At 45.7% G+C, this 14,576-nt stretch overlaps 1 protein-coding gene across 27 annotated transcripts in view; it reads right to left on the bottom strand.

Moving 5' to 3' along the window:
• Nucleotides 1-336: 336 nt before the first annotated feature.
• LOC121491656 overlaps nt 337-14,576 on the bottom strand; it is a 202,647-nt gene continuing 188,407 nt past the window's right edge. For 19 of the 27 annotated variants that reach the window (XM_041756782.1, XM_041756809.1, XM_041756845.1 and 16 more), the window contains 5 exons: nt 7,689-7,794; nt 4,588-4,698; nt 2,434-2,527; nt 1,564-1,605; nt 337-513 (listed from right to left, as the gene is read on the bottom strand). In XM_041756782.1, the coding sequence (XP_041612716.1) occupies nt 486-513; nt 1,564-1,605; nt 2,434-2,527; nt 4,588-4,698; nt 7,689-7,794 (381 nt within the window). In that variant the 3' untranslated portion in view covers nt 337-485. Of the gene's footprint in view, nt 514-1,563; nt 1,606-2,433; nt 2,528-4,587; nt 4,699-7,688; nt 7,795-14,576 lie in introns of those variants that run through there. The other 8 variants (XR_005988047.1, XR_005988038.1, XR_005988051.1 and 5 more) reach the window with 3 other exon arrangements.

Genomic DNA, 14,576 nt, shown 5'->3' with positions numbered 1-14,576 from the left:
GATTGGTCCTCCTGGGACACACCTCTTGGAGTTAGTTGAGTGTGTTAAAGAGATTTATTTCCAGACAAATTGGCTTATAAATATGAACCAGGCCGTGAAAGGCAGTCCATAGGGCAAGTCTTAAGGGAACTATTCTTTGTACTTTAGGGGCTAGTTTTATGAAAAACCTAATACATAGCTCCTTTTCCTACTACTAGCCTTGGGGATTTTAGTTCACACCGAATGTGACCATTCCTCTTACATTTACTTAATACAGCAGTCCCCAAGGGTTTGTAAACCTATAATTGGACAGTTGAGATCAGGAGGTTAAGAAAACTGACACAGAGAGAGGCTTTATAAGTCTATAAGCAACTTTTTATTGGCTGAGGATTTCTTAAACACCATTTTAATCGTCTCTTGAGAGGCTTCCCTCATCCCATCAGCTGCAAGAGATATCCAGTGAGATGAAGCTGGTGAGCCCGTCCCACGCCAAGCAGGCATGGGCTTCATCCTTCCACTCTGCACAGAAGACTTCTTAGAAGTGAACAGAGAAGATAAGGTTGTAGTCAGATTAACATGAGATGGAAAAAATGCAAAAAGCCACTTAAGGAATTGAATCTAAATCCTAATGCAAGACTTTTGTTTCCAGTGCATCATTTAAGTGTCTTGAAACACTAAAAGTTTCCCTTTATTTCTGAAAACTGTACTTACTGGTGCTTTCTGATGGCTACTTACACTCAACCCCCTTAGAAACTCCCCTAAAGGGCAGCCCCAGGGGCTTAGTGGTTTAGTGCCATCGTCAGCCCAGGGCGTGATCCTGGAGACCTGGGATGGAGTCCCACATCGGGCTCCCTGCATGGAGCTTGCTTCTCCCTCTGCCTGTGTCTCTGCCTCTCTCTCTCTGTGTCTCTCATGAATAAATATATAAAATCTTAAAAAAAAGAAAAGAAAAGAAACTCCCCTAAAGGGTGGGGGGATGGGGAGACTGGGCGACAGGCACTAAGGAAGGCATTTGATGGGATGAGCACTGGGTGTTATACAATATGTTGGCAAATTGAATTTAAATTAAAAGTTTTTTTTTTTTATTTATGATAGTCATACAGAGAGAAAGAGAGAGAGGCAGAGACACAGGCAGAGGGAGAAGCAGGCTCCATGCACCGGGAGCCTGATGTGGGATTAGATCCCGGGTCTCCAGGATCGCGCCCTGGGCCAAAGGCAGGTGCCAAACCGCTGCGCCACCCAGGGATCCCTAAATTAAAAGTTTAAAAAGAAAAAGAAACTCTCCTAAAGGCTAAGTTCCTCAGGGGGAGGGAGGAACGCAACCTATTCTCCAGGGTTTATGGGAAATGGAGCAATAGGTAGTGCCAGAAGCAGGGAACAGGACCACCAGTCCCTGGGGGGAGGGGAGTGGGGGGTTAGGAGGTGCAGAGTTGGCCTGAGACCAGCAAGATTGTTTCTAGGTATCTATAGCAAAGGATGCCACAGCTCACCACAGTCTCCTACTCTTTCCCTGGGGAATACCTCTCCCTTCCGTGAAGTGCTGTATCTAAAGCACTTTACAGATTGAATGAACCTCAGACTCACCCAGAAGCTGCTGTCAGGGCAAGAAGCCAGGGTTGAAGCAACCTGAGATACATATTAAATCGTTAAAACCTCCCTCAGTTGTTCAAGGTTTTTACAGCAAAGACATCCTGCTCCTGGATTGTATACAGAATCAGAACATGTGGGCATGATACTCAAGGACCATCAAGGGATGCCAGAAGGAAGAGGCACTCATGTGAGGTCCAGACGAATCCCTCCACCCAGACATCTTCCCCAGGGTGCCAGCAAGAGCACACTCTTTGCTGACTCCTTTGCAGCACCTTCTTTTCAGTAACACTCCTACTTGTCTGCTGTTCTTGAAGGCCCTAGAATCCCCCCTTGGAGCAAAGACACTAGAGGGATTTGGGGGAGTTTCTGGGGGAGCATAGAGAGATAGAGCAGCACAACCATTAGGGTTGATGGCAGTGAGGGCCAACTTGCAGGGAGGACAGCACCCAAAGATGCCATTGTTCTTTTTCTGCGCGGGCTGGGGGAATGGAGAGGGCAGGTACAGCTGGGAGGTTCAGAGGCAGAGATTCGCAGAAGCAGAAGCAGATACATCTTCTCAGCTCCATTTGGTTGTTGGTAAAAGCTCAGGATAGTTTCCACTGTGGATCCTCATACAGGGGCTTTGGAATCAGCCACACAGAGCCAGGATGGCAGCTCCTGCACTCACTTTCCTGAATCTCCACTTCCTTATTTTTCCTTACCCCACCTCATAAAGTCTTACTAGATGGTTACTCAAGCACTGTCAGAAGCTCTTGAGACATATTCACTCGTGTAATCTTCACAGCTACCCTATGATTTTTAGACTAGACTCCATGAGCTGCATTCTACAAATGAAGACACTGAGGCACAGAAAGGCTTACTTACCCCAAGTCACACAGCAGATGACTGAGCAGTGATTTGAACCCAGGTAGTCTGGTATCAGCATCTGTGTCCATGCTCTGGACACATTGCTTTGCTTCTGCAGGATTAGAAAGAAGTACTCCATGAGTAATAATTATTGCTGCTTCAAGTCATCAACATAGCCAATAAGTCATTACCCCTTGATCATCGGTTTTCTTAAAGCTAGAATTCCAGGGAACCATGTTAGCATCTAGCCCAGTAGACTTCAAATTTGTGATCATATATCTCAAGTTGTGAAGCATTCTTGAGCATGGGAATATATTTCCCATAGATGGACATATATTTAGTTATACATAACTTAGATAAATATCCTGTTGTATATATGCCCATTATAAAACACATAGAAATCAAAAATATCAAGGAAGGAATGATAAAAACCAGAAGTCCAAATAATTATCCCTGCTCTTCAGGGCATTCTCATGTTTACTCCACTTTGAAGACCACTTAGGAACTCACATGGTTCCATCTGGCCAACAAAAACTTAAGAGCCAGCTAAGCCCATCAGATGACCCTGCCTCACCATATTGACTCCTTACCCTGTTAGGCTAGGCCCTAAACCCAATCATCCCCTTGTGGGACACCAGGACTGGTCATTGGCAAACCTATAAGCCAAGCCCAGTGAAGCAGCATCTTCGGCTTTTCTTGTTATGATGCCCTTCTCTCCTCAGCAGCCCCTGCTCCTGGGCCCTCTCAGATGCCCTGTGCTGACCCACATCTCCCTCGACCTCTCCCTTCCTAAGCAGAAGTAGCTCATTTCCATCAATCTACCTGGACTTCAGTATTTCACAGGGTTATTTGCATTTTGAGCCTAATCTCTGATTAAATTTTCAAAGGCTCATTTTCCTCAACAGCCAAATAGGGATGTTAATCCCCCTGTGAGATTTAAACAGGGAATCACTTTTGACCTAGCACACTACCTAGAGAGCTCTCGACACTCAGTATGGCTCCGTCCAGGGCCATGGAGTCAGAAGCTAGAAAGGAAGACTGATTTCCCTTATAGGAGAGTAAACAGAAAGACATATTACCTCAAAACTATACCATGTCCTCCTAAAGCCCATCTAAGCCAAATGGTGCTAGGCTATCTATGAACTTCTGGGGCCCCACATCCAGAAGAGACTCTAAGTAATATAGAGATGTGGATGTGTCTTTGGCTTTCTCATTTGAAGATGCGGCTTTGACAGGGACTCCCTGTGGCTTAGTCTTTCAAACCCCACTAAACACACAGGTATTAGCTTCCCTCCTCCTGAAAAGCCCCTTCCCACTCCTGGCCCTCCCTGACCACTCATGAGAAAGGCACCGTTCTGAGGCCAGAGAAGGGAGGTAGGGGGGGAGAGGCTGCCCCAGAGGGCTTTAGGGCAGCTGTTTATATTATAATTAAGGTTTTACAGCAGAAACTGAAATGTAGCTTGACTATTCCAACAAGGCGCTGGAGGTAATTACCACTGCTAGAGGCGTTCTCCACTGCCAATTATTTCGCTCCCTAATTGAATAACTTAGGCCGCATTGTAGAGGGGCAGGGGAAAGGAGTTTGCTTCAAACCTGGATGTTCCTTCAGAGGCTTCAGAACAGCAGAACACACTCAGTCCCAACCTTTTCCTAACGCCTCTCCCCGGAGTATGGTGTAGACGTTGTGAACTCGAGTCCTGGAGTACCACCACTTACTCCCTTGGGCAGACCACTCAAACCCCCTGAGTCTGTCCCTTCGGCTATAATGTGGGTCTAATTGAAGTGTGGACCTCAATGCTTTTGTGAGCATTAAACCAAAGATAATAACCCTGGCACACAGGGAAATTGGAATAATTATGGCTTAAGGAGATGGCGCCAATAGCGAGTGTGGCTGCGGAGGAGCAGGTGCTTTTGTCTTCCCTGAACAGATGGGGAAACTGAGGCAGAAAGCACACTTCGGTCTCCAGTGAAATAGTGTAGTAAGTGAGGGCCAGCATCAGATAAAAAATGTACCTCCTGGGCCAAATAGGAGTGATTTCTTTTGAGTTGTGGAGGATGTGACTTCTCCCAAGAAAGTTGGACAGATCTCCAAGATATCCAGCTCTTGGGGGGGTGGGAGGGGTTTCTCTGCTCTTCCCTTTCACACAAAGCACCCAGCACTGTGCTCAGTACCTGGTTTCATCACCAATGCCTGGGCAAGCCCACGACGAATATCCCATGCACTTGCAGGGAGTTTTCTGCGTCTAACATTTTCTTCTACTTTCAGCACATCGTCTCCACCACCTAGAAAAGTACCACTCCTGGTTTACAAATCAGGAAATAGAAGCTAAAAGAGATTAAAGAGCATAAGCTCAATCAAGGAATAAAGGATTAGGATTAATCATGCACTCCCTCCCCAAGGTCCAACTCCTTGGCCTCTGGCATCAGAGAGTTTGTTTAAAACATCTCAAAAGGGCAGCCCCAGTGGCTCAGCAGTTTAGCGCCACCGTCAGCCCGGGGTGTGATCCTGGAAACCCAGGACTGAGTCCCACGTCGGGCTCCCTGCATGGTGCCTGCTTCTCCCTCTGCCTGTGTCTCTGCCTCTCTCTCTCTCTTTCTGTGTGCCTCTCATGAATTAATAAATAAAATCCTTAAAAAATAAATAAATAAAAAATAAAAATAAATAAAACATCTCAAAAGCCAGTGATAGTGATTCTCAGAATTTGGTGTTTGTACAAGTCTCCTGGGGAATGTGTTTTAAAAATGCAGATTCCAGGACCACATCCAGGGCTTCCCATTCCCTGGGTCTCAGGGAGGGTCCTGGGATCTGAAGGTTAGAATGTGCTCAGGATTTTCTGATTTCAGTGGTTCCAAGTCTACACTGTGAAAGGTTCTGGACTAAGAAAACATAGGATGGGCAGTGGAGATGTCTGAGATCCCGCCTGCATGACCTCAGTTGATTGACTTAAACTTTCTTGAATATTAGTTTCCTTAACTGCAAATGAAGATAACGATAATTGACTTTCAAGGGATTTTTGTGAGAATTCAATGAGATAATGCATGCAAGGCTCTGAGCACAGTGCCTGGCACATTGAAAATGCTCCAGTAGGTTAGTAGTTATTAGCATTACTGCTGTTGTCTTAATACAGAAATATAGCCAAGCCCTGTGTGACTCAAGGGATAAATTCCTACCTTATCACTTGGAGTCATTAAATCTACAGAAAATTGAGGTATAAAAGAGACATAAGTAGGATTTGATAAACAAATCATTTTTTAATAAGAGTGATTCATTTTAACTGCCTTGGGGGTAGGGTGTTGGTAGATAAGCAACTGTTCTCCAATTAGCAGACACTGATTAACGGTAGGAAAGGCAGGCAGTTGGTGGGTATGCCAAGGGGGGCTTCTTGATAACTGCCTTTAAGTTGATGTGATCTGTACGACAAAAGCATCGGCAGACAGCACTGATGTAGACGAGGATGTGAGAACACACGCCCACTGATGCCCAGTGCCAACCTCCCTGCACTTTGGCAAGCGTATCCGAATCCGAATCTCCAACAGGTCTCCTAGCTGAGTGGGGAGGGACTTTGGCTTTTTCCTGGAAAAAAGTCTGCCTTGAGACTGCTTTAGGACTGTTTCCCTGGTCTCCCAGGGGAAAGGGAGAGCAGAATATCAGAAGTAAAACAAATGGCACTAAATAGTCTACAGATGATCTGTGGTGGACTCTCTCATTCTCTCTCTCTCTCTCTCTCTCTCTCTCTCTCTCTCTCTCTCCTCCCTTTAGAATTTGGCAGAGGGTCCTGGTGGAGTACGGAGTGACTGTGTCATCAAGGACACCACAGCTTATTTGCCTCCGGTTGGAGGCCTGGACTTCATCAGAGTCTCCTTGAAGTTTGTCACTTTGCTCAGGCCACTTCCCTCCCGCACTTGGTTGTGGCCAACTAGACACATGAAACCAAATTTCTGGCTGAAAGAAACCCACAGACACCCTTGGGTGCACATCCTGGCATTCCCCAGGGAATGTGCACAGAGAGAGGAACAGTACATCCACACCCAGTTGCAGGAGAGCAGTATCCCTCAAGCCGAGGTGAGGGACTCATACCCTGGCCCTTCCTTGGGAGACTTGAATCCCTTTGGAGTGAAAGCAAACTACTCCAGAGAGTCATGCAGTCAGCTACCTGCACCATAGAAATTGGTTGACCTTGAAAACTCCACCCCCTGGGGCGGCTGGGTGGCTCAGTGGTTGAGCATTTGCCTTGGGCTCAGGTCAGGTGACCCCAGGTGATCCTGGGGTCCTAGGATTGAGTCCCACATCGGGCTCCCCAGAGGGAGCCTGCTTCTCCCTATGCTTGTGTCTCCGCCTCTCTGTCTCGCGAATAAATTTAAAAAAAAAAATTTTTAAAGAAAAGAAAACTCCATCTCCCAAACCCTCTTCCCTGGAGCAAGTATTTCTGTCTCCAGTGCCCAGGGAGATGGGTCCAGCAGATTAATCCCTAGCCTTCCTCTCTGAGCACCCCCCATCCCCCTGCTGGGGTCCCCCATGGGCAGAAGGCTCACCACAATGGGGAGAAAGGCTGCAGAAACAGGGAACAGAGGTCAGCCCTGCTCTAACCTCTTCTCCAAAATCCTCCCCTTTTAATCTCCCCTTCCTTGTCAGCTGTCTGTCCTTCATGACTTGCATTTGTCTCTGTCACCTGTCCCCTGCGACTTTGTCCCTCTCTGAATCCCATGCAGCTGGGCTCAGCACTGGGCATGCCACGGACTTCGTCCCTGAGAAGTCACTGACAGATGCAAGAAGGAAGCAGTGCAGGGGCACGGGAGGGCCCCTGAGGGTGAGGGGAGCAGGCTCATCGTCTCCAGTCCTCCTTCCCCGAAGGAAAGAGACAGTGGGGAGAGAACAATGACTCTTCCTCTTTTACCCACAGCCTGGCTCCACAGTGATGCTCCTCGCTCACTGTTGGCGGTCAGTGTGGGAAACCACATATTTGCCTGGGATCTGCTGCCTGTTACACAAAAAAATTCAAGACCCCCCTTAGGTTTCAGTCTTTATTTTCCTGCCTTCTTCCCTATGTTCATCTCTATCATCTCCTTCCCTCACATACCCAAACAACTTAGCCAACCACTGTGGCCTCCATACCCTGCAAAGACACTTTGTCCTTCCCTCTCCTTCCCTGGCTCAGCTGGCCCTTCCAGGGCAGTGGGTTAAGGAGCCCACTGTTCTGGGACCCACTCAGATCTCATTGTCTCTATCATTCATCCTCCAAAAGGTGAAATTACCCAGAACGGGAAGTACATACCTGCTGCTGCTGGGGACATGGGGCTTCTGGCTTTCGGCTTCCAACCAGATGGGTGGGAGAGATGGAGTTTAGTCACTTCACTCAGCAAGGATCTGGGAAGGGGTTGCTGTGGATGGAGAATCTCATTAGTTTTGACATTATCATTTGGAAAAAAATAAGACATACCACTCACTGTCCCTTGAGGAGGAGCCTCTTCATGATAGGTATGTTGTGCTCCTGAGGAATTATCACCCCCCAAAACTGAAGCATCAAGATTGCATTCAGGCACCCAGGAACTGCTGGTTGCAGGAATTTGGTCTGACAGTTCCTCAAGGTCATGAACTTTCACTGGGGGACAGGGACCAGTGTCCCATCATCCCTTCTGTGCCCTCCCCAGGCCCCTCGGTAGCGTCAGACACAATATATACTCTGACTAACTTTGAAGCATGTTCTTTATTTGGTTTCCAGGGACCATGAACTCCTGGTTTTCTATAGGACACTCCTTTGCTGGGTCTTCCTTCTCTTTCAAATTCCTAATAGATGGAGTAACTTGGGGCTCAGTCTTTGGGACCTTTTCTCTACTATTCCACCTCTCATTGTCATCTCTTTCACTCAAGATTTAAATATCATATTGAATCATAGAAACATCTGCTATTCAATATTTTCATCTATGAAATAGCTATTTCCATGGTTGCATCTAATGCTATGTCTGTGCTAACTCCCAAATCCATGTCTCTACCCCCTGACCTCCTCGAGATCCGTACTCACTTATCCAGCTGCCTCCATCTCGGTGTCCAATCAGCATCTCCAGATGAACCCGAGCAGCTCAGAGCAGGGAACTAGGCTTCCGTGCCACATGCACTCCACTCTCATCTTCCCCATCTCTATTCAGGAAATTTTAACTCTTCCAGTTGTGTGGATCAAAACCCTTGCAGTCCTTGCTCCCTCTCTCTCCCCTGAGCTACAGGAGGCAGTCTGTTGGTGCTAGCTCCCTTCTCACACCCTCACCCCATTCCTCCTGGGGCCGTCGCCCAGATTAGTGTAACAGCATCCTTACTGGCTCCTGCTTTGCCTCTTGGACTCTATAATTTATTCTCTGTACAGAAGTCACTGGGATCTTTCCAAACCATTAGTTGTATCATGCCACCGTCCGCTCCACAAGTCTTCCAATGTCTTCCTGTAACACCCACAACAAAATCTCAGTTCACCCTAATTCTAACCCCTGCCTGGCTCTACTTTCATCTCCTGTGCTTTCTTCATTCAGCCATACACCAGGGCCCTCATATGTCCAATTTCCTCTGCTCTAACACTCACTCCACTTATTCCCATCTCTATTCCCATATCACCCCTTCTGGAAAGGCTTTCCCAGACCATCCCATTCTCAGGCAATACTTATCCCCTCATCTTGCTTTATTTCATGTGCTTACCACACAACACTACATTATATAATCACATGCGTGTTTACTGTCTATATTTCAACTAGAATCTAAATTCTCTGAGGGCAAGGATTTTTGTTGGTTTGGTCAGTGCCCTGTCCTAGTGTCTGGTGCATAGTAGACACTCAATAAAAATTTGTTAAATGAATGAATGAATTGATGAGTGAACATGCCAAGGCCCTTAGCTCTGTATCCTATGAGACTCCAATAGACACTTGGTGACAAGCTGGGCCAACAGTTTAATAATGATATGGTACTAAGATTGTGCTTCTGTGTGAGTTTGTTGTTCTTGGAACATTTTCCTGAAATATGATAACTTCTACCTCCTTTACCTATCAGGATGGAGGATTCCAGAGCAGGGGATCAATTTCTCTACTTCCACTCTTTCTATCCAAAGCATTAAGACTTTGCTCTTCATGCAGGGACTATGGCATCTATGGTGCTGGCTATCACAAACACACACACACACACACACACACACACACACACGCACACACACATGCCAATAATGATAAAAACAATCATAGACTTTCATTAAGATCTTATGAAGCACCAAGCACTATTCTAAACTCTGCTACATATATTATCTCATGTCTAGATGACTTAATAGCTTTGTAAAGCAGTCATGAATTTCTTTTTTTTTTAATTTTAATTTTTACTTTTTTAAATTGGAGTTCAATTTGCCAACATATAGCATATCACCCAGTGTTCATCCCATCAAGTGCCCCCATCATCACACTCAGATGAGGAAACTGAGGTACAAAAGAAACTAAGTAGCTTCAGAGTTCACAAACCTGGTAAGAGTAAAGGCCAGATACCTCTGAAATTTTAGTTTTGGGAAAGGACTTTTAGGAGCTACTTACCCATCGAATGTCTCACCCTCTCACCCTCATTCCTGTCAAGATTTAGCTCCAATTGCTCAAAGCTCTGAAGACTATCATAAGCACAAAGGCAACAAGCATTAGGGACATCTGATATCTCAGTGAGAAAGATCCTGGATCCCCATGCCTACTATAGGAATGCAATCGCACCAAAGCTGTCATCAAGTCACACCATGAGGCTCTGTTCCCTCATTGATCCTGTGAGGGCCCTCTGCTTCCCTCATGATGCACCCTCTCTCCTAGCCCAGTTGTAGGGCTGTGTCTGCCTCACACCCTCAAGTGAACAACCAAATCCATGTAGCAACTGATTTACACCCCACCTCCACCGACCTTGACCTCACTTGTTAGCTCAGCACCATCTGGTAAACAGAATCCTGATGCCCCAGTCTCAACCCCCTTCACCTGACAGGTAGCACCTAATGCCATGTGCCTTATGAAAAAAAATCACAGCATCTACTCTGCCAAGAAATGGGGATCCCTCCCCAGGCCTGTGTGTTGATGCCTGTCTCCTGCTATGCTGGCAATGGTACAAACAGGCTGCCTGGAGGCCTGCTGCTTTTCTCAAGGGAAGAACTGACAGGAGACACTGGGACCCTGTTCCCAGCAGGCCTCTGCCCCCTCCAGGCAGTGCCAGACCAGTGAAGAAGTAGGGGAAGGGGAGGGATGTCTCTCCAAGTAAGAGAACAAGTAAAAAGATAAATGGAACCAATTTCAAAAGGAGTTACAGGGCATCTGGGGAAGTAAGACTCCTGGGTTATAGTTAAGGCTCTGAAGCATCAATAATATGCTTGACATCCATGCTCCCCTTCTTTTGGACTCATCAAATGCTTTCAGGGATAACCCCCAGGTCCCCTTCTCACAGCTAGACAGGCCTCACCTTTCACAGCACCAGAAACAAAGACTGCCGATACTCAAATATTATGTGCAAAGGCTGCTAGTCTAAATGTTAATACAGAAAGATTCGAAGGCATACTTGTATGCAGGTCTCCCAGAAAAATGGTATGGCTAGGATGAAGACAAGAGCCGGGAGAGAGAAAATGTTAGCTTAAGAAATCCCTGGCCTCTCCCGGGTGCGAGATGGAAACTGAGTTGGGAATGAGACGTCCTTGTCATTGTTCCATGAAATAGTCAATGCCAGCCCTACGTACCACCCAGCCCATCATCACTGGGCAGTCCAAGGTAACTTGTCTGGGTCCTGGGACTCCGCCCCACTCCATGGGCCATCCTCCATCCAATGATCTAGGACACTGTGAAGCCTTTGCTAAGCACCAGTGAACTGTATGACTTTCAGATAGCTCTACTTTTGTGGGTATCAGTCTCCTCAACTGCAAAATGAGGCAGCAAGGAAATGATTTCTTAAGTCTCACATTTCAACTCCCATATGCTGGAGTTTAATAAGGGCCGATAGTGGAATATCATCAGGAAGAGCCTTTGCTCTTCATGGAATGGTTGCTGGCAATTTCCACAAAAATAAGCAGCAGCATCCTCCCTCCCCCAGCCTGGCTTTTAAATTTTAATCAAAGCTCACAAACTGAGCACAGTCCACATATGTGATAGCGGAGGGGCTAACAACTTCATTGTTACCCAGATACTTTCACCATCTTCATGAGGTAAGTGACCATCTTATTGGACAACTTTATTTTTTTTTAATTTTTTTTATTTATTTATGATAGTCATCACAGAGAGAGAGAGAGAGAGAGAGAGAGAGAGAGAGAGAGAGAGAGAGAGGCAGAGACATAGGCAGAGGGAGAAGCAGGCTCCATGCAGGGAGCCTGACGTGGGATTCGATCCTGGGTCTCCAGGATCGTGCCCTGGGCCAAAGGCAGGTGCTAAACCGCTGCGCCACCCAGGGATCCCTTATTGGACAACTTTAAAATCATTTCCTAATTAGTGACTAATTGCCAAGACTATGATGGGCACTTTAGAGAATGCAGAGAACTTCTATTATCTCCATCTTTAGGAGAAAAAATAATGAATCTGTAAGACACAACTAGAAATTAATACAAGAAATTTAGAATCAAGCTTTTTTATTTTTTAAAGATTTATTTGAGAGAGAGAGAGAGAGAGAGAGAGAGAGAGAGAGAGAATGGGGGGAAAGGAGCAGAGGGAATGGGAGAGAGAGAATCCCAAGCAGATTCCCCAGTGAGTGTGGTGCCCAACATGGGACTCAATCTCATGATCTGAGCCAAAATCAAGACTCAGATGCTTAACCAACTGAACCACCCAGGTGCCCCAGAAGCATACTTTAATTTTTAAAGTTTAAGATCTCATGGCTGCTCATTTTAAAACTGGGCAACCATAAAAGTCTAATTCTACCTTTGAAGGACAAATAGAAATGAACAATATTAATATCAAATTATATCACTAAAGACAAGTAATCACTGGCTTCATGCAAATGTGCATAAAATATTTACTTTAGCTCAAGTATCAAATTCTCTCAAGGGAACATCTGACCTTTCTCAGCACTAAGGTTGGCCATTTTGGTATCAACATTACATAGACTTTAGATTTTAGCACCACAGTCTTATAGACAGAACCAGCTACATAATTTGTAGAATCCAGTGCAAAATGAAAATGGAAGGTTCCTTGTTCAAAAATGACTAAGACTTTCAAGATAACAACATAGTATTAAATATGCCTTTTGCTACTGCACAGATCACATACCTACACATAGCCTGCTCATAGATGATCCAGAATTAACATTGGATTAACAGATCCAGAATCAATGGTGAACATTAAACCAGTGCTTTCCAAGAACTTTCCATCCATTAACTCCTTTAATCCTCAGAACAGCTTTAGGGGGAAAGTGCAATTATTCTCCCTATAAGAGGGCAAATAGAGGTACAGGCAAGTGAAGGGTCCTGCTCATGGATGCACAGACATGAGGCAGGGCTAGGGCCAGCACTGAGGCAGACCAGATCCAGGTTCTATACTGCTTCTAGTATCCATTTTCCAGAACTGAGTCTGGAAATTACATGAATAGATTTCTACTCTGCAGTCTTAACTTTCTTCTCTGCTAAGATTAACTCTGGGCTTGCATAACTCTGAAGTAGTCACAGCTCCAGGGACCTGCCATGACTAGGGTGTTTTGCATGTGTGTCACTGGGTGTATGTGGACAAAGTGACTGTAAGTGCAGGGAGCTGGGATTTGTTTCCCCAGACACCCTACATGTTACTGACACCCACCAGTGGAAGCCTCCTGATACCTGACCATCAAGGCTTTGGGTAAAAACAATCCCTCCTGACCACAACTCGTTCACCTTAAGGGCAGAGCATGCTATGGTGACACTCCTAGGAGAGTTGAGGTAGGTCTGCTGGTGCACCTGGAAGGGCAAGGCTGAGGTAAGATGGGTATGGGATGATAGATACCAAGACCAAGTTTAGCTTTCTTTGGCTACTACTCTTAACCATTATTTTTCTTCTCACTGAAGAATAACTCATGGCCCACACCATGACTTGCCATCCACAACATTATAGGCTTTCTCAGGCAAACTCTGCTCCTGTAAATGGCTTTCAAGGCTGCTCTTTCTCTCTCAAACTGCTGGTTTCTCTCAAATCCTTTTACCTTCTAAGGTCATAATTTCGAGAAAATTTATTTTTCTCAGAAAGAACAAGAGTCACCAACAGTTGCTGCTGAAACAGACATGAGGGAACAGTCAGCCCAGTGCACCCACTCTGTAGATGGGGAAACCAGTGACACAAACTGGGGTCTACTCTCACAGGCATAGGTGAGGCCACACGAGCAGACCCCAGATATTTACAGCCCACAGAGGCCCCAGGATGTCCCTTCTCCCTACAGAGCTACATCACACCAAGTCAGCGGACACTGCAGGGCATGTCTAGACTCTCTTCATTGGATTTCCCATTAAAGAGATGCTGAGACAGTTTTTTTCTCTGGAAATAAATACCTATATCGTATAGCAAAAATATATAGCAAAGGGGCCGGAAAAATCCACTGTGCACATATAAAAAAAAGTTATAAATAAACAGGATGGTCAGAAAGCAGATTAAACTTCCAAGTTGAAAATAGGAAGTAGAAGATAAAAGAGCTGACCTACTCAGAACTATTGCTCCTGCTCAATGGTGTCCTCCTGCCCTGGCTACGCAGCACTCAAACTCAGAGAAGTATGGACTCTGGGAACCAAGAAAGATCTTCGAGGTCAGAGACAGTCTGGGCCAACTTCTCACCTTGGGGACGATGCAAACTGAGGCTCAGAGAAATGAGGACACTTGTCCGAGGTCACACAACTCAAGTCTGTTAATCAACCGGAGGCTATTCTTTTAGCCATTTAAGAAACCGCAATGGATGGGTTATTTGGTCTCAGGCAAAGAAAACTTATTATCTAATAGTTGGATATCTTTTCTGGGTGGTATGAAAATCTCAAACACATCACCTAGTAGGGAAATGTAATCACAGTTTTTAATTAACATAAAGTCTCTGCGACATTTTTTTGTTGTTGTTATATTACTTCCATACAGTGTAAATCAATTAACTGAAACGGGCTAGTGGGTACAGAGAGTGGCGGTCAGTCACTGGACAGATAATTGCTCTGTTGCTGAGATTAACACCTTATCATGCTATTAGGACCGCT

Source organism: Vulpes lagopus, chromosome 1, assembly GCF_018345385.1.
Source record: "Vulpes lagopus strain Blue_001 chromosome 1, ASM1834538v1, whole genome shotgun sequence".
NCBI classification, from domain to species: Eukaryota; Metazoa; Chordata; class Mammalia; order Carnivora; family Canidae; genus Vulpes; species Vulpes lagopus.
This window is presented reverse-complemented; position numbering and strand designations above follow the sequence as displayed.